General features: G+C 40.7%; 1 protein-coding gene across 1 annotated transcript in view; it reads left to right on the top strand.

Annotated features, from left to right (window-relative positions):
* Nucleotides 1-974: 974 nt before the first annotated feature.
* LOC113238008 (ATP-dependent RNA helicase DDX18-like) overlaps nucleotides 975-20,725 on the top strand; it is a 20,298-nt gene continuing 547 nt past the window's right edge. The window contains exons 1-6 of the mRNA XM_026474724.1: nucleotides 975-1,297; nucleotides 2,685-2,837; nucleotides 15,484-15,645; nucleotides 16,275-16,416; nucleotides 16,748-16,910; nucleotides 20,291-20,443. Coding sequence (XP_026330509.1) covers nucleotides 1,048-1,297; nucleotides 2,685-2,837; nucleotides 15,484-15,645; nucleotides 16,275-16,416; nucleotides 16,748-16,910; nucleotides 20,291-20,443 — 1,023 coding nt within the window. The 5' untranslated portion in view covers nucleotides 975-1,047. The remainder of the gene's footprint in view (nucleotides 1,298-2,684; nucleotides 2,838-15,483; nucleotides 15,646-16,274; nucleotides 16,417-16,747; nucleotides 16,911-20,290; nucleotides 20,444-20,725) is intronic.

Here is a 20,725-nt window from a genome sequence, read left to right as displayed (position 1 = left end):
TTATTGTTGTAAGCTGTAAGCTTTGCCAAAGCCTTAATAAATAAAAAAAAAAATCATAGTGATGAGGCGTTTATTTTATTGGGATTTTTGGCTTGGATAAGTCTTAGTTTTCGAGATCACTTCATTAAAAATTTTCTATTGTGTTTTTGTTGTATGTGAAGAATGGCAAAAAGGACTTGTTTTTTTTTTTATTGATTGATTTTATTTTTGAAATAGTCTTTTAAGCGGCGGGAGTAATTTTTCATGTTTGCACTTTCACTTAAACCATTTGTAGTTCATTTGCTAATAAAAGACGTTGAATTTTTATTGAGCACAGCCACAACACATATATCCTGCATTATAGTCCGCCATGCCGTCCGCCGCGTAATACAGGATTATAAATGTAGTACCAGCGTGCAAGTCATCTTGCAATGTGTCCTGCGAGATTTCATACGTGGGCCACGCACAGGATAGTGTGTGAGCAGTGTTTTACCGGTGCGGCGGATTGCCATGCAGGTGGTGAATGGCACATTAACAAAATGAGGGAAGGGTGATTCATTATCCTGCATTGCAGTCCGCCTTGCTGTCAGCCACGTAATACAGGATTATGAACGTAATCGCGGTGTGCATACCATCCTGTAATCGTGACTCCATACGTGATTTGTACTTCTAATTGCTTCCAATTAAAATTGTTCGTTATTCAAAGTTTCCAAAAATTTAATTATTGTCGTTGACACAAATTCTATTCGCGACGAGTCAATTTATCTACAACATTAAAAAAAAATAATGTCAAAGTTGTGAAAATTAAATGCGTGGGTTTTCTGTAATAGTTCTAATATAATTTTTATTTACAAAGGAAAATTATTTCAAAGATTCAAATAATATTTTAATCAATTTATTTCAAATTGTGTATGAATATTAAAATTTGCATGTGAAACTAGAGTGCTGCATTTTCGTAATTTTTTTCCAAAAGTTTTTGGAGCATTTTACGTTGTATTTTTAAACTTTCATTGCACGAATATTAAAAATCTGCGATCAGAAAACATGTCAAAGGTGGTCTTCCTCTAAATGAACATGAAGCAAGAAAGTAAAAAAGTAAAATTTAAAACTCTCAAGGATAATGGGGTGTCTGAAGAAACACTACGAGCAGTCAAAGAGATCGGCTTTAAATACATGACTGATGTACAGGCAGAAGTGTTGCCGATAGCTTTAAACGGCGGTGATGTGGTGGCTACTGCGAAAACGGGCTCTGGAAAGACTTTGGCGTTTATAATTCCAGTTATTGAAACTGTGGTTACAAATTATAAAGGTTTGCGAGGTATTACTGGCTTATTAGGTCATTCCATACCAGCTTATGATTAATTTAAACATGTTTTGTTTTATACTGCCACCATTTGTTGAAAGGGCTCTTGTGAAAGATTCAAAACTGGGAAAATAATGTTTAAAGAAATAAAAACTTTTCTTTTATGGTAACATGAAGTTACCCTTATCCACCTAGGAAAAAATATAAATAGTGACAGATGGGCCTTTATTTACTCATCACGGCAGTATACATAAAAATCGTTCGAAAGTAAGTACTTTACTAATAATAGCACCTTTATTGCTGATACAATTCAAATATTACAGTATCAATATATTAGAAAATACAATTCACTATCAAAAAATTATTAAGAAATATAAAAATATCTTAAAAATGGACAAATTTCCAATTAAAAATAGTACTTAAATAGTTTCAATATTAATAATTTAAAATATTTTCCTATAATTAAATCACATCCACATCATCAGCTTATCTTTCGACATAGACTTGCTCCAGAAACTTCCAGTTTTCCCTGTACTATAATAAGTACTTTGTTGCTGCCTTAACCTTATGCTCAGGCCACACAGAGGCGGCCACAGAAGCGCGGTCGAAGCCGGTTGCCGTCATTAAGGAAATAATAATAACAATGTCTTTTTAAATGTCACGTGTGCCTTTTCAATTAATGGTGGCAGTATAGTTTTATGTATGTATGTTATAAACTGCCTCAGTGGCCGAACGGTTACCATGCCGGACTGCCATGCAGAGGTCTCAGGTTTGATTCCCGGGCCGGGAGAAATATTTGTATGGCCTACATTTATTTCTCTCGTGAGTTTGGGTGTAATTTGTGTTTGTCTATTATTATATTATTACGTAAATTATTCTAATGACTTGTGTAACTCTTTTTTGGTCTTTTTCATCATCTTCATCAACCCATCAAGCACGAGTCTCTTATAAGAATTGTGAATTAATTTGGCATGCTGATTTTGCCACAATGTTTTCCTTCCCCATTAGTATGAGTTATTGTCGCTGAACATTCCCAAATGTATGTAACTTATAAATTAAACTAATTGGGATTTGAACCGTTGTCTTGTCTTCTCATTTTGCCTGTTTATTCATATTACTGTTTTAATGTCAGCTGATAAAACATAATCCTAGGTAAGTGACCTCCTTACATAGCTTTGAGATTAAATTTAAACGTTTACTTGTTTCCTTTATCTGCCTATATAAATTCAATATTTGATGTTAGTAGATATAGTGCATTATTTTTGTACTGTAACTATATTAGGATCTAATGCTCAGAGGTTTAAAATACACTTGTATAACATCTTATAGAATAATTACAATTTTCATTTTGTTATAATAGTCTTCTATTTAAATTTTAAGTTGTTTTAATATTTAATTACAGGTACATGTTGTATCATAATATCACCAACAAGAGAGTTGGCGACACAGTCTCACTTAGTCTTACAAGACCTCATCTCTCACCATGTAGGAATTACATCGGCTTTGATTATAGGAGGAGAAAACAGAAGGAAGCAGAGTATTCAGCTTTCAACGGGTAATAGATTTTTAAAATTCTATTGAATATTGTTATCATATATAAATGAAACGGTTTTTTCAGATCTAAATAGCATATACAAAAAATATATACACACTATTTAGATTTAAAAAAAATGTGTTATATCTTATATGCAGGAATTTGTAAAGGCTTATTCCCAGTTGTCACCAGTGGCTTTGTATCCACGGATGACAAATGGGACGACTGGCGATAACTTGTAATGAAACGTTACGACATTGTTAAATTAATTTTAGAATAAATCGTTTTTCAAATTGGACTATTAAATATTGAACACAAATATTATCTACAACAAATATATCCTATTTTTAAATAATAATTGATTATAAAACATTAAAACCATTATTTACCATAGATAAAGTTGGTTAAATCTATGGCGTTGCATTATCGAATGATGTCGGAGACGCAGAGAGGGGAGGGCGTGGTAAATCGAACCCGGCGCTGGCGCCCGCGGGGTTCTGAGAGACAGCGTCAGAACGTCTTGAGAGCCAGTCCACGTTCGGCTTGGCCGCGCTTACGATATAAAAAACAGTTAGTACCCAGTTACACGAGAAGAATGTTTTCTCGCGACGGCCAGTTACCACGCCTTCATGTACATTAATGGCGAATTTGAATTCTATTTACTAGGCAACAACTTTTAAATTCCTCTGAATAAAATTACCCCGCGGGCCGCCGCGTAGACCAAATTCAAGCCAGACTAGCCCGTGTGCCCGGAACGCTCATATAAATTAAAACGTAAAAGCTAAACAAATACTTAGTATTTTGCCACGACAGTTAAACGCACGCGGTCGCTGCGCGACGGCAACGCGGGGTGAGCGCGATGAAATTCGTGTCGAATAAATGCGCCCTTAAGGTAATTTGATGTGTGCAAAATGTTATTGTAAATCAAAGATTATTGCTTCTTCCCAATCACATTAAACGTACTTAAATAGTTGTGAAAGTGAAAGTTCCCGCTTTAGGGATTTGACCTTCGGGTTGGAAAGCTACCTTTGCTGAGCTTCCTTCGGGTTCATACACCTGGAGCTTGATAACGTCCGGATTAGGACGAAGCATTTCCGCTGAATGGCTACTGATTGCTGCTGGTCCTGTGGCCTTTCTTCTGCGCCGGCAAATATCTTCAAATGTGCTATACAGTTGCTTCAGTCAAGGAATTAGAGTCTCTTTGGCCTGGATCCCAGGTCATTCTGGTATAGTAGGTAACGAGACCGTTGACCTGATGGCAAAAGAAGCCACTGAAATTGGATGTCCTACTTACTCTCAAGTATTCTCTCATGACTTGCCCTTACTGGCAACTCAAAAGATGATGTCCACATGGAAAGTCGAATGGAAAGAGAGCACCAAAGTGAAAGGAAAGCATTATGCGAACATTCAAAATGTCATCCTGAGTAAACCTTGGTTCTTTAAATTTAACAAAGCATCCAAATCTTGCACCTCCACCATATGTAGATTAAGGCTCGGCCACTCGAGCACCCCAGTTCACTTAGCTAAAATTAGGGTAAGAGACAGCTCGCTTTGCGAGTACGGGCTGGACGAAGGAACTCCGGATCACATTTTCTTCAATTGTAACAAGTACCCAGTCTCCTTGTACGATGTCCTTCCCTCAACTATTCTCAAACCCACAAATTTCAATACGATTTGAAGTCTTGTGGATACGTCTTGCATCAATGTCCTTTGTGATTATATAACCAGCAATAACATAAATTTATAAGTTGTTTGTCCTGCCTAACACACTTACCTACTAACATTTGTCTATATACAGCGTGTCCCAAAATTTAACGATAAGCGGGTGCTGGAGGGTGGACCTGCGCATAACTACTTGAGGAAAAATAAGAAAAAAAATCTATCTCATTTTTTTTTCAATTACGATAAAAAAAATTGTTATTCTTCGAAAATTTACTCCCTTAATGATATTTTGAATCACCACCACCACATTTTTTCAGATATTTCTGATGTTTTAATTTTAACGGCCACCTAAGTAGTACTGCTGTCTACCACAACTCTTAAAAACCCTAGAATTTCCTTGTAACTCAAAGGGCCCAATCACTTTTCCATTTAATATGCCTGTCCATAGGTCCACCCTCCAGCGCCCGCTTATCGTTGAATTTTGGGACACGCTGTATATTGTTCTCCGTCCCTTTCAGGTAATTCAACAGCTCTGCAACTTTAAATAAGAAAGGGTTTTTTATATCACATTGTGCTCTCACAATACTCATTGAATAGCAGAGTCTACAGAAGCCAGTGTTGGGCGTTAATCAATTAAATTTCAATCAATAATTCAATCAGATTAAAAAATTAATTGCAATTGATTTTAATTGCTTCAATTGAATTGATTTTAATTGCAATTAAAATCAATTCCGCCCGGTTGGGGTCCCCGGTTGGGGCCCCGGTTGGGGGCCCCGGTTGGGGGGCCCGGTTGAGGGCCCGGTTGGGGCCCCGGTTGGGGTCCCGGTTGGGGGGTACAGTTGGGGCCCCCGGTTAGGGGCCCGGTTGGATGCCCGGTTGGGGGGCCCCGGTTAGGGCCCAGGTTGGGGCCCCAGGTTAGGAGACCCGGTTGGGGGCCCAGGTTGGGTGGCTCGGTTGGGGGGCCCGGTTCGGAGCCATCAGGCCCCTTAACTGGCCCCCAAACTGGACCCTAACCGGGCCCCCCAACCGGGGCCCCTAACCGGCCCCAAACGGGGCCCCCAACCGGGCCTCCAACCGGGCCCCGACGGGGCCCCCAACCGGGCCCCCTAACCGGGCCTCCAACCGGGCCCCGACGGGGCCTCGGGCCGGACCGGGCATCCAACCGGGCCCCTAACCGGGGGCCCCAACTGTGCCCCCCAACCGGGACCCCAACCGGGCCCTCAACCGGGCCCCCCAACCGGGGCCCCCAACCGGGGCCCCAACCGGGGCCCCAACCGGGGACCCCAACCGGGCGGAATTGATTTTAATTGCAATTAAAATCAATTCAATTGAAGCAATTAAAATCAATTGCAATTAATTTTTTAATCTGATTGAATTATTGATTGAAATTTAATTGATTAACGCCCAACACTGGCTTCTGTAGACTCTGCTATTCAATGAGTATTGTGAGAGCACAATGTGATATAAAAAACCCTTTCTTATTTAAAGTTGCAGAGCTGTTGAATTACCTGAAAGGGACGGAGAACAATATATATAGACAAATGTTAGTAGGTAAGTGTGTTAGGCAGGACAAACAACTTATAAATTTATGTTATTGCTGGTTATATAATCACAAAGGACATTGATGCAAGACGTATCCACAAGACTTCAAATCGTATTGAAATTTGTGGGTTTGAGAATGGTTGAGGGAAGGACATCGTACAAGGAGACTGGGTACTTGTTACAATTGAAGAAAATGTGATCCGGAGTTCCTTCGTCCAGCCCGCACTCGCAAAGCGAGCTGTCCCTTACCCTAATTTTAGCTAAGTGAACTGGGGTGCTCGAGTGGCCGAGCCTTAATCTACTTATGGTGGAGGTGCAAGATTTGGATGCTTTGTTAAATTTAAAGAACCAAGGTTTACTCAGGATGACATTTTGAATGTTCGCATAATGCTTTCCTTTCACTTTGGTGCTCTCTTTCCATTCGACTTTCCATGTGGACATCATCTTTTGAGTTGCCAGTAAGGGCAAGTCATGAGAGAATACTTGAGAGTAAGTAGGACATCCAATTTCAGTGGCATCTTTTGCCATCAGGTCAACGGTCTCGTTACCTACTATACCAGAATGACCTGGGATCCAGGCCAAAGAGACTCTAATTCCTTGACTGAAGCAACTGTATAGCACATTTCTAATTTTTAAGACACAGGGAAAGTTCGATCTGTTACGGAAAGGATTGGACAGAATTGCCTGGAGACAACTCTTCGAGTCTGTTAATTAGACAGTTTTGTCTAGCTCATGAGACTCAATATAGAGAAGAGCTTCTAAGATAGCAATGGCTTCCCCAGTAAAAACAGAAGAAAGGGGAGTACATTTAAAATGAAGGATAATTTTAAATTTGGGTATCCAGACAGCAGCACCAACACATCCTTCATCTGACATTTAATTTATAAGAGATATAATTTAATTTATGTTAATTTATAAGAGGATGGGATGAATTTTGAATAATTTTAAAAAGAAATCTGTCCGCTAAATGTTGTCTCCTGATAGATAAGGGGGGGTCCGCACATTCCACCTGTAGTGCATTGGTGTTATAATTGTTATAATTCGAAGAGATTTATATTGTACTTTGTCTAGATCTTTTAAAGAGGATTTATGGCATGGTTCTAGTAAAAAGGAACCGTAATCTAGATGAGCACGAATCAGAGCATTGTATAAAAGCTTCTGAGATTGGGGGTGAGCACCCCACCATGTTCCCGACAGTGACCGAAGGATATTAATATTTTTCTCACATTTTTTAACAACATGTGAGATGTGATGGGCGCCTGTCATTTTTGACTCCACCACAACTCCAAGAAACCTGTCTTGATTTTTTAACGGGATAGACTGGTTCTCGTAATTAATAATAATATGGGGTGTGTTCCTTCCACGGGAAAAAACTACTGCATTACTTTTTCCGACCGACAGCGAAAGGCCGTGGTCGGTTAGCCAGGTATGGAGGTAGTTTAGACCAGAATTGAGGTGGGCTGAGATATTTTCGATGTTGTTATCCGATATGTCTAATATGGCCAAGTCGTCAGCATACTGGAGGACGTTGCAAAATGGGTATAAAGGCTATAAAGCAAGGGACTAAGAACGGATCCCTGTGGAAGGCCTCTCCAGACAGTTCTTGGTGGTAAAAGGGAGTTGTTAACAGTGACTTGAATTGAACGGGCAGACAGGAGGTTAAAATTATATTGATAAGCTTCACAGGTATATTCGGATTGAGCATCTTTTGCCTGAGTACTGGAAGCAATACATTGTCATACGCTGATGATACATCCAAAAAAACTCCAACTACATGTTCTCGTTTAGACAAGCCAATCCAAATGTCTGTCAAAAAAATACTGAGGCTATCCATGGTGCTCATGCCCTTCCGGAAACCATATTGACTTTTAGCTAGTAAACCCCTACTTTCAACTATCCACTCAAGGCGATTTTTAATGAGATGTTCTAAGACTTTTGCTAGCGTGCAGGAAAGAGCAATGGGTCTATATCCATTAGGGTCATTACTAAGTTTACCTGGTCTTAATATGGGTATAATGATTTGGACTTTCCATTCATCCGGTGGAACTCCCGTCAGAAAGATGTTATTAAGAATATTAAGGAATAAGTCTTTGGTTGAATCACTGCTGTTAACGATAAAAGAGTATGGTATACCATCAATTCCAGGGGCAGAATCCTTGAGACCGTTTAACACTGTCGAGAGTTCCTCCCGAGAGAATGGGGAGTCAAAAACTGAGGTTGGAGTTAGAGTAGGGGACGTGGACAGAGTTACCTCGTCTTCCGTGGGGACTGAGAGAGGAGCCAGTTTGTTTTGAAATTGTTCAACCCACTCTGAGGTGTCATTAGTAGACATATTACCGGAACAGGATATGGAGCCCCTAAATTTCCTGACATTCCTTCAAACCAAGGAAGAATGAGATCTTGGAGAGAGAGTTTCACAAAATCTACGCCACCCAACTCTTTTTTTTTCACTCAGTACTCTTACAGCTTTTGCTGCAACCGCACGGTATTTTATAAACAGGGATTCAGTCATTGTTAGTGCGTATGCACATTCTGCTGTTTTCCTATCCTTGCAAACTTCAGTGCATTCCGAATCCCATCAAGGTGGAGATGGGGAGTTACCCTTGAATACATTTTTGGTGGGGAGGCATTTATCTGCTGATGACAGCAGACAATTTCTAAAATCAGCATAGACAGGCAAATGACTCCACTCCACCTGACGTTAAGTGGAAAGTGGTATCCAAACGCGAAGGAACCTAGTGCAGCGATGAAATCCTCACTGCACTAGCCACCTCCACCCTTCCTGCCTACAATATACTCTTCACGCCTCGTTTGAAGGACCCCATATTATAAGAGGGAGGGAAGACATGTGCCGGAAGGGAGTTCCATTTGTTAACCGTGCGGCAGAGAAAGGAGCCACCGAACCTTTTAGTACGCGATGGAATTCGGCAGGTAGTGAAACGGTGACTACGAAGGCCAGCACGCGTGCTTCTGAGCAGGAACGGGGAAGGGGGGATGATTTTGAACAGCTCTTCAGAGCACTCACCATGGTACATGCGGTAAAAGGCGCTAAGCGATGCAACATCTCTACGCAGTTGCAGAGGTTCAAGGCGTGATGAGACCTCTTCGTCGCCTATAATTCGAGTAGCACGACGCTGTAATTTATCCAAGGCATCGAGTAGGTACTTGGCGGAGCCGTCCCACAAGTGCGAACAATACTCAACGCAAGACCGGACCTGTGTTTTGTACAGCAGGCATAACTGGTCCGGCGTGAAAAAACGTCGCACCTTGTTCAGGACTCCGAGTTTCCGTGATGCTATTTTAATCACAGATTCGATGTAGCTCCTTGGATTCAAATCACAGCAGATTTCCATACCGAGCAAGGTAAAACTGCTCTGAGGTGAAAGTGCTGTGCTCATCAGAGAAGGCATGGGAAGGAACGGCGACAATTTTGTTGTTAACGCGCAAACCTGTGTTTTCTTGGCGTTGAATTCAACAAGATTACTAGACCCCCATGCAGAGATGAGGTCCAATATCCTATTGAGCTCAACGACAAGATCAGATCGCTCTCTATCAGTATCGGCGCACCCAGCTGCGGGGAATCCGTGATATCCCCCATGAACAGTGCTATCATCTGCATAACAATGAATATTCCCAAGTGGAAGCATATCATTGATATGCAGAAGGAAAAGCGTGGGAGATAGGATGGATCCCTGCGGTACGCCGGCGTTCACATTCACGAACCTCGATATGATGCCGTCAGAAACGACGCGAATTTTCCGCTCACGAAGGAAATCGGCAATCCAGCTGCATAACTGGGCTGGCAAACCGTACGCCGGGAGCTTGGAGAGAAGAGCTTTGTGCCAGACCCGATCGAACGCTTTGGCTATATCGAGGCTAACAGCCAACGACTCGCCACGTTTGTCTATAGCCTCACCCCAAATATGCGATAAGTACGCTAGAAGGTCACCCGTTGATCGTTTCGGACGAAACCCATACTGCCGATCATTAATTATGGAGTGATCTTCTAGGTATTGGGTCAGTTGTTTGTTAAGTATCCGCTCTAAAACCTTGCATATTATGGAAGTAATGGCTATGGGACGGTAATTATTACGGTAAATTATACGGTAATTATGCGGGTCTGATCGGTCGCCTTTTTTGGGAACTGGTTGCACATTAGCCTCTCTCCAAGAGTCCGGCACACGACTTGAAGAGAGCGACAGACGATACAGTCGCGTTAGCACGGGGGTCAACTCAGCTGCGCAGTTCCTAAGTACAATCGCTGGGATACCATCAGGACCACTAGCTTTCCGGACGTCGAGAGACTGCAGCTGCGTACGCACATCGCATTGTCTGATACGAATATCAGACATCGTGTAGCCACAGTGAGGTAGAGTTGGTGGCTTTGCGTTACAGTCGTCGAGACAGGAATTAGCCGCAAACAGATTTGCCAAGAGGTCGGCTTTATCTTGCGGCTTGTGGGCTAGATTGCCGTCAGAATATCTCAGCGGGGGCAGCGAGGGCTGGCAGAAGTTCGACGCAACGGCTCTGGCCAGACGCCAGTAGCTACGACTACCAGTGGGATGCGTCAGGAGTTCTTGGCCAACTCGTGGGACGCGCTGAGCATCCGCTCTGATGTACGCTCTTTTGCAAGACCTGGTGGCATTATTGTAGGCTGTTTTGTGAGGTCGTATTGGGATCGTCTGAAGCTAGACCCCTGATCCAAGCGCGGTATGCAGTCTGTTTGTTCTCAACAGCCACAGCATACTCGCGGCTGAACCAGCGGTTGCGCCTCCCTTTACTGACGAGATCCGAATGCGGGATGTAGTATTCAATCCCGATTAAGATCTCATCAGCAACGGCAGTCGCGCTAGCTGTTGGATCCACCTCACTAAAACAGCGCTGCCGCCAGGAAACGGATGCAAAATAGTCCCGCATACCGTCCCAATCTGCCGACGCATAATGCCAAATGCGGCGTTTAGCCACAGTAGGTGGTGGTGGCAGTAACGTTGCCACTTTAGTGGATATCAAGCAGTGATCCGAAGTGCCCAGAGGGGTTGGACCTCCACCCAATATCCAGCCGGGCGAGACGTCAGCAGAAGGTCCAACAAAGAGGGTGCGTCACCAACCCTATCTGGAATCCGGGTGGGCTGGTTTACCAGTTGGGTTAAATCGTGTGTGAGAGCGAATGTGTGGGCAGTTCTTCCAGCATGGTCAGTTTTAGAGGAACTTAACCTCGTGGTGAGCATTGAAGTCCCCTAAAAACACCAATTCCGCTGTAGGAAACTGCGCCTGCGCGTCATCTGCCGCCCGAGTAAGGTGGTCTATGAGACGAGTTGTCTCCATGTCGCCGTGGTGGGATCTGTAGAGGCACATGTAGACACGGCAATGACTGCCCAGGTCAACATGTACCCCAAGGATGGAGAAGGAGAGGTCCTCCAAATGACGCAGACGCGACAGCAAACATCTGCCGGGATAAACAAGCAGACCCCAGCTTTCGCTTTGAAGGACTCTTCAAGCATATAGCCAGGGTAATTCAAGTAGCTGCTGTCAGCCGGGCAGAGTATTTGCGTCTCCGTAAGGACAGCATTTCTGGTAGAGCCGTCTCAAGATGTTGGTGGACGGCGTGGATGTTACTGTGGAGTCCTCGAATGTTCGTGAACTCCACCTTAAAGAGCGCTTTAGTGGTGGGGGTGTGCACCGCTGTACGACCGAAATTTGTACTTTGCGCTAACATGTTGGAGGGAAAAAGAGGTGTGAAGCGAGAAAACAGTGCCGCGACACAAGCGGTCAAATCGCGGGGCCTGCTTCCCCAGAGACTTGCCTACAGACAAGTTGCGCTGATCCGCCGGACGGAAGGGCCCCCGAACCCCCCCGGGAATGGCCACCGGGACCCCACCTCCCGGTCACCAACCGGCACGACGAACCACACCGAGATTATGCGCGGCATGGTGAGGCAGCCTCACGAGCTGGTTAATCACGCTTGGGCCCATGTACTGTACAGCGGGCGGCCAGCGGAACAACCGTTTCTAGGGGTCTCCCTGGCCGGCGGGTCAATGCAGTTGTCCTGGCACTGGTTCGGCGGAAGCCTCCACAGACCACAAATGTCGCGGCAGCGTTGCCTCGGGCTCTGGTTGTACGCTGACTGAACCCGGAACGCATCCGACTAGCGAACACTTGGCGGGTTTTCCATCATGCGCACGGTGGTCACTAACCAGGCGGGTTTTCAAGCCCTACCACCAGTGGAGCAGCTGGTTGCTCAATATCCCTTAGTCGCCTCTTACGACACCCACGGGAAGAGAGGGGCGGTGAATTGTATTCTAATCCGTCACCGCACGGACAAAAAAAATGGTGAGGAGGCATTTATCTGCTGATGACAGCAGACAATTTCTAAAATCAGCATAGACTGAGTGAAAGTTTTCAAGATCAGCCACAGGTGGGTGTTGCGTTTCCTGGTCTAAAACACATCTATATTTTGACCAGTCGGCCTTTGACAGGTTAAATTTTAGTTTAGCACGACGAATATTCTGGGTGTTCGAACGGTCCGCCCTGTGCTCCGGAGCTAGAATAACAATTGGAAAATGGTCACTGCCGTGAGTAACCGGCAGAATTGTCCAGATGAGTTTGGAAGAAAGTGAGGGGGAGCACAGAGAGAGATCCATGGCACTTTTAATATTTTGGGACGGATAGACTCTACGCGTCGGGGAGCCATCGTTGAGAAGGCGGAGGCCATGGTTGTCGCAGATATCCAGGAAGGCAGAGGATAAATGGTCATTGTAATATGAGCCCCAGGAAGCGTGGTGTATATACACTTTTGGTGTATATAAAATCCCCTAATATTATAAGCGGGGGACTAAGGGAAGCGACAATATTCGAAAACTCTGCAAGGCATGTAAGGTTAGGGTGAGGAATGTAAACCGACAGAAACGTTATCTTTAGCAATTTGGCAGCAACTGCATTAATGTGTTCGCTATGAGGGGGAAGGGAAATCTTTGAAAAGGTTACGGCTCTTGACACTAGGAGTGCCGAGCCTCCTTGCCCGTCTGTCCTGTCATCGCGGAGACACGGAAAACCTGGAAACCGTACTCGATCTCCTGGTTTACGTCGCATCTCCTGGACTGTGAAAACGTCAGGAGAGTATTTATCAAGCAGGAATTGAATTTCGTTTTCTTTATTCCTGCTGCTTCGACAGTTCCACTGAAGAATGGGAGCCATTGGAGCAGGTGAGGTGAATGAGCTGAGACAGTTGATATTTCAGGTTGTTCGGTAGGGGGACGTCACTAAAACGCCCAAAGAGAGTAATGATGGTCGAGAGGAGAAGAGAAATCAAATTATCGTTAGGCATTGAGGAGTTATTTGGGAGTGCACATCCATTTCCTAGTTGAGAACTAGGAGACATAACTATGTCTCTATGAACTTGTTGATTATACCCTGGACTAGAAGCTGGGAGGGGTTGGTGCCTGGGAATAGCTACTGTTTTGCGGTAGGAGGTGTGTTGGGGAGATCTGAGTTGGGAAGATGTATTAAAGGGAGAAGTATATTGAGTGGTGGGTGTAGGTTGATATTCATTTAAATTAGACCTCGCTGAGTCAGCAAAAGATCTTCGCACTTGGGTGAATCTGGCAGATGCTTCAGTGTAAGAGATATTTTCTTGGGACATAACCAGTTTTATTTGTTTTTGTCTTTATTGCTCAGGGCAAGAGGGATCGGTGGCTTTATGACGTCTAGAGCAGTGTAAACAGGTTGGTGTTTCCTTGGTGCAATGTAGGCCTTCATGAGTTTGTGCACAAATAAAGCAGCGAGCCTCCGATCTGCGTTGAGTTTGGATGTGTCCAAACCGGCAGCACTTATTGCACTAAATTGTGGGAAGGACATATGTTTCCACTGGCAGAGAGATAAAAAAACAGTACACATGGGAGGGAAGTTTTTGACCTGAGAAGGTTAGTACCACTGTTTGGGTGGGAATCCATACAGGTGACCCATTACTGTCATGGGTTTTCCTATTAAGTCTTCGTGCCTTAACAATAGAGCCATTACCAGTTGGAACTTCCACTGCTTCAACTAATTCCTCCAGTGTCCATTCAACTGGAACTTGTCGGACAATACCCATTCTAGTTATGCTGTAACTTGGGATAATCGCTTCATATTTGGCTGGAGAAAGAGCTGGGTGGTCAAGAAAAGCATTAGTCATCACTGAAAGTTTTGAATTCAAGAGATATTCTGTTTCTTCCAACACGTTTGATACCATCTCTGACAATATTTTTAACATTGTTCCTAAACAAAAAATGGCCAAATTTAATGGGGCGTAATGCGGTGCCGGAAGGGGGATCCGATACTGTTTTGCTCACACGTACAATGAATGGGGCGATATCTTGTATCATGAATTTGTTTTTGTTGTTTAAGAATTTTGGGTTGATGAATGTAAATTCGGTGGACGGAACAGACTGTGAGGTATTGTTTTTTTTGGGAGGTTTAGATGATTCCACGTCAGTGGGGGCTCGTTTCCTACTTTGGATGATCTTATCTACTTCCATTACCTCAGTCTGAGATTGCGAAAACAGGCGAGGAGATGACTGAGCACGTGCCTCAGCATCGCCTCCCCCCGGATCGGGAGGATCAGACATTTACAACAAAGTTATAAAGCTTTTACTTACCAATACAATTAACAACACTCATAAACTACTTAAATAGACTTATAAAATAAGTCAACAGGGGTTATAAAATAAAATTAGCCAAAAAACGCACTAATTCACAGAACACCTTGTAGCTAACACTCAACCTAACAGCAGAGTCCCTCAACGAAATTTCCACCGCCGGCAAATATACAGGGGTATCGAGTTGTAAATTATTATTTTTTTATTATAATTATTTCAATTATCGTAATTCTTTGTTTGATTTTCTACCCTCATAGGGAAAATAAAACTAGGGAAACGAATCCGGTACAAACAGATTTTTTTCCCGTTTCTCACCAACCTGGTGACGTATGGGATTTTTTCACAATTTGCCGCCAGTAGAAATCATCACTGGCAACAACTGAGATTTTTTTATTCCGTTCGGCACCACCTGGTAACATATGGGATATTTTTCCCATTGTCTCCAGTGGGAACAAAGCCAGTGGTGACAACTTGGACTAAGCCGTATTTGCACAAAGCATCTGTGGCCGTAGTTACATGGTAGACCAATGACACTGCACAATTTCACATGTAACTTGTTATTGAGTTGTTTGGTTTTACCGATTGTTACAAATTGGGAATGCAAACTATTTTTTGTATCTAAATGATCATGGACAGCCGCGACCATGGGACAGGTCCCATCTTTATGGGTAAAGAGCCCGAAACTTTGGTTTGTTTGAAAAACAAATATAACGCGATTTTTGGGGGAGTGGGGATTTGGCAGGATTTTGGGGGAGACCTTTGCTCAGCTGTGGGATAGGTTAATTTTAAAAAAGTCATAGAGAATTAAACAATGTATTTTTATATTACAGGAGTCCATATAGTGGTTGCAACTCCAGGAAGGCTGTTTGATCACATGAGAACCAAGGAGTTTGAGTACAAGTATGTCAAGTGCCTTGTTTTGGATGAAGCTGATAAAATATTTCAGTACGGCTTTGAAGAAGATTTGAAACAGATTGTTAGTAGATTACCTAGTGAGTACTATTTGAAAATTGTAGGTATTGTATGAAAAAAAAATTTTTTTTGGTGGAAACTAATCATTGGCAATAATACAATGTGGTACACATCACAGTATTATTTTTTGCAAAGGTCTTTGCCATTCATAGACTTAATGTATTAGTATTTGTAGTCTCAAGAAACCTAATTTACCCGCCGAGACTTGAGGCCCCTCAGACTGGCAGCCCATGGCTTTTGCTAGTGTAAGTCTAGCTTTTAGCACTTTTGACAAACATCTATGACCGACGCTATGAAAAACTTCAAACAAAGTGTAAATAGAAATACAAAAGAAAAGATGCTTATTATAAAAATGTGTTGATTTTGATGTTGATTTCCATGTTTTTACTATACAAACAAAAGGAACAGATAGATAAATACTTTATTCACTAGTATGACACAAATACAGATTGAATACAACAGTAAAAATAAAACATTTTTAGTGAAATGGCGCTGGCTCAGCATATGCCTATGTTCCCTAAGGCGCTGGTTTGAAAGGAAAGATGCGTATTATAATGTCTTGATTACGATGTTGATTTCATTTAATATTTATTTACCAAACAATATAACAATTTCCACCGAAAGTGTTAACATTATTGTGATGTTACAGAAAACAGACAAACAATGTTGTTCAGTGCAACACAATCTGAAACTACTGATTCTCTGATAAAATCAGCCATGAGAGAAAGTGTGCACTCAGTGAACACTGATGAGGATGATCTGAAAGCCACAGTTGACGGATTGAAACAAGGGTAATGTTCTACTTCAAATACCTATTTATAATTTAATTTGCTTTAAAAATATTTAAATACAACTTATTTGTGTGCTTTAGGCTGCTAACAGATTGACTGCATGTTTGCAGTTAATGCGTGAAGTCGTAATCAACCTCATGCAGTCGATCTCGGCTGCATGAGGTCAGTTTCGTCTGCATGCAGTTAACGCGTGAAGTCATTATCAACTTCATGCAGTTGATGGTTCGGATAACGACTTCAAGCAGACTGCATGTTTGCTTCTAACAAGCCTTACTAATTAAAACGATAGTGAGTTTATTAATTTTACAAAACAAATATCGTTATGTTTTAGGTATGTCATATGCGAGACAGAATACAGACTATGGTGGCTGCACAAATTATTAAAGAAAACACAGAACCAGAAAGTAATGGTGTTCTTTTCAAGCTGCAAATCTGTTGAATTCCATCATCAATTATTCTGCAATTATTTTCAAGCATCAGTTCTTTGTATTCATGTTAGAAACTATTTACATTATATTTTTACACATTACATCCTTAAGCACAACAATTTTCTCAATACGTCTCGGCAATTTTCGAATTTCCGAATTTCCGAATGCACCCGAATACAAATTTCCATGTCTAGTAATTTATTAGATTCATCATCTTATTGATTTTTATGTAAACTATATACAACTGTAAACTATTTTCCATTTTACTTAATAACATTTATTTTATAACATTCACTACTTAACAATATGTCTAGCAAGTTAACAAAAATATAACCAAAATCTCAGATTATAAAACATAGGCAGATGGAGCATACGCAACTAACGATGTGAAGCCGCTTTTCATTTATTGTGTGCGTGACAACTAGGAGGGGCGCTGTAGGGACATGCGCATTTGTGTGCGTGTAAGATTGCCAGATGCAGCGAAAAAACTCCTGCATTTTTTCTGATGCTTTCTATAATACTAATGTTACAAACTGGAAATGTTGTTTTGCAATATGGTACGGACGACAGCGCATCAGACTACACATTTTTGTTCAAAAATCGCCTCCAGTGCAACGGGAGAAGATACGGCAATGTGTAGCTTGATGTGCTGTTGACTGTACTTACGTGATATTAGGATATCAAACAAATTATGTGCAATATAAGTTAATATTTAATTGTTATTATTTGATTTACGTCACACAAAGGAATAAATATTTTATTAAGATATTTTAAAATGAAAAATTTTGATAATTCAAAATAGTTATTACAATCACAGTTACACAATATCCTTAATAACCTTTATTTTGTACACGTTTTTATAAGACTAGTATTTCGCGTCTATACATCGAGCATTCGTTTCTGATTTTGATATGTAGTGCAATCGCACCATCAAACACTATTCCATTATTTTTTGACAATCATCTTCTAATTAGACAAAAATTGTTTGGTTCCCAATAAAACTCTTTAGAACCAGTGAATTGATGTAATACATTATAATATTTTATTTTAATTTTATTGACACATTATCTTTCAAAATCATTCTGTTTATGACATGTGCACACAACAATTAAAGTTCTGTGTATCTATCGGGCTACATTTTCTTTTGTGTATGTAACGTAATGGCTATTAGACATTGTTTTGAGAATAATTTAGGTAAATCTGAGTTACCTAAAAACAATTTTGGACCGCTGTGAATGGAGCAGCCTGTATGTATATGCATGCATTATTTAATTTCTATATAAAAGTATATATTATGTTCCTATCACCCATGCATATTTACCTAATTTTAAGGAAACCTATTTCAATATAAACTGGCAACACACACGGATTTATGTCGAGGTTTTGTGTTCCGAGTGAATCTCAAAAAATATTGGGTAAATAAATTACAAAACAGTTAAATAATCAATAGTTTCCTGTGAAAAGATATTCCATCTTATTTTTTGTTTTGGGAACAGCTTTTACAATATTTAAAGAGACAAAATGGCATTTTTAAACATAAAATAACTAATCACTCGTGCCGTGCAAAAACAATGCAACTTTCAAATGCGAATTCACTTTCGTGTTCAGCGCGCTCCATCTGCCTATATTTTGTAATCTGAGACCAAAATAAAGAGTAGTCGTTTCTCTATATATTTTATTAAGTCGATAGAAATTCGACGACGGCCAAAGTTTGCTGAGACATTGGTAAAATAAGTGTACTTGAGTAGCTATAACTAACAAAAAACATTTACTTTTAATATTAGTTGTTGTTGAGTTTGTTTGTCATGACCATAGATTTTAGACTCAACATGAAAGGCTTGCATGTCTGTCACGTACTGGGGCTCGCCCATACAAGGTAATGCTCAAAACTCAATTTTTAAAATGTGGGTATTTTAAAACATGTATACATACTTTAGCGTAGTCGTAATAAAGTATCACATCACGCGTAAAAATACTGAGTCGCTAACTACTGTCAGTTGTGATGTTCATCAGCCCAAAGTTTGCTCTTTACGCTAAATAATAATTATTTCGTAACGTACGGAGTTTATGTCCAATCTATTTTATTTTTTACTTCTATTACGTAGGAGAAAAACTCGTCATAATCTAGTGGACTGTTATATTTCTTCCATCTATCGTGAGCTTTCATTATTTAAACGAATTAATTGTTTTGTATACCAAATTGGATAGGCAGATATATTAAGACTCATGCAAGACGAAGGTACATACCTAGCCATGCAATCTTTAGGAATATCATACAATTTGTATGTGGCTGATTCCGGATCATTGTGTGGTAGTATAGAATCCCAATTAAGCTGACTCAAAAAACTGTTAATCGCCGTAGTTTGCCCTTTTTAAAATTACGTTTAGTTATAGGTTTAGATTAGATATTTATTTCTTACGTTTGATATTAAAATCGATTTAAATGCATTATGTCAGTGACCAAGCGTACCAGTATAAGGAGACTTACAATACCTTATGTTAAAGTCTTCTAACATTTTTATTGTTAGTTTATCGGTATCTGATGTACGGCTAATAAATATATATATATATATATACGACGGTTTCAATCGAAATTCACAAATTGTATGTACAATCCTAATAATTTTTGAATAGCTGTAGATCAATGTAGCTTGTACATGTACTTTGTTTTCTTAAATAAATGATTATTATTTAAAAATTATTATAATAAGTTAGTAGTGCGAGAGTTTTGTTGTTAGAATTTTTAAATTATACTTTTTCTAAATACGTAATGTTCTATTTTTGAATCATACTTTATTATAAACGGAAAGCTTTGTATATTAGTAAATTGTGCAAATCGGCAATAGATCTATGCGCACTTCAGAGATTTTTATTATTATTGGCTGTTAACTTTGTGAAAGAAACTAAGTACATTTAATTAATTTAAGTAAATTTATTAGTTAATAATGTTAGGAGACTTAACATTTGCTTGGTACGTTGAGTGAGACTTGCGAGGACGTAAGTGAGTTTATGTGCAACCCTTAGACGTGTATTTCTTACGTTCGATATTAAAATCGATTTAAGTGCATTATGTACTGATACATAAATTCACGTACGTTACGGAATAATTATTATTTAGCGTAAAGAGCAAACTTTGAGCCAATGCACTTCACAACTGACAGTCGTTAGCGACAATATTTTTACACGTGATATGATACTTTATTACGACTGCGCTAATATTATATTTAATATAATAATAGTATATTTAAATACCCACATTTTGTAATTTGAGTTTTCAGCATTACCATGTATGGACGGGCCCCTGTGTGCGTCTCTTGCAGCCTGTATCTAGCTTAGTGATTTTAATTTTTGTTCTTTTCTAACATGGCGTTTGACGGAAATCACACTTTTACTAATGAAATTTAGATTTTTAGTTATATTATACTCTAGTATTATATTAACTATAGGGTAAAATGAGCCAAGCGGACAGGACATCCATAATAACGAATTTCTACAACGCAGAGAAGAGGGCGTTATTCTGCACAGATCTGGCCGCTAGAGGGCTTGATATACCCGCTGTCGACTGGATAGCGCAATTCGATCCACCGGCGGACGCTAACGTGAGTAAAGTTTATTTAACTTCAATGACATATTTTTAACAGACTTCAAAAAAGAAGGCTCTCAATTCGTATAATCATTTATGTTACGCGATAACTTGTGGACCGATTTTGAAGATTCTTTTTTGTTGGAAAGACGGTAATAGTAGTGGTGGTCCCATTTAAATTTGAAAAAAATATTCCACCTGCAGGGTGGCAAATTAGTGGATGAATCCGTTTTCCCGCAATTTCCAGAGAGAGAGAGAGAGAGAGAGAGAGAGAGAGAGAGAGAGAGAGAGAGAGAGA

The sequence above is a fragment of the Hyposmocoma kahamanoa genome, unplaced genomic scaffold (genome assembly GCF_003589595.1).
Source record: "Hyposmocoma kahamanoa isolate Upper Pololo Valley unplaced genomic scaffold, ASM358959v1 94, whole genome shotgun sequence".
In the NCBI taxonomy this organism is placed as follows: Eukaryota; Metazoa; Arthropoda; class Insecta; order Lepidoptera; family Cosmopterigidae; genus Hyposmocoma; species Hyposmocoma kahamanoa.
The sequence above is the reverse complement of the archived record's forward strand: the minus strand, read 5'-3'. Positions and strand labels throughout refer to the sequence as shown.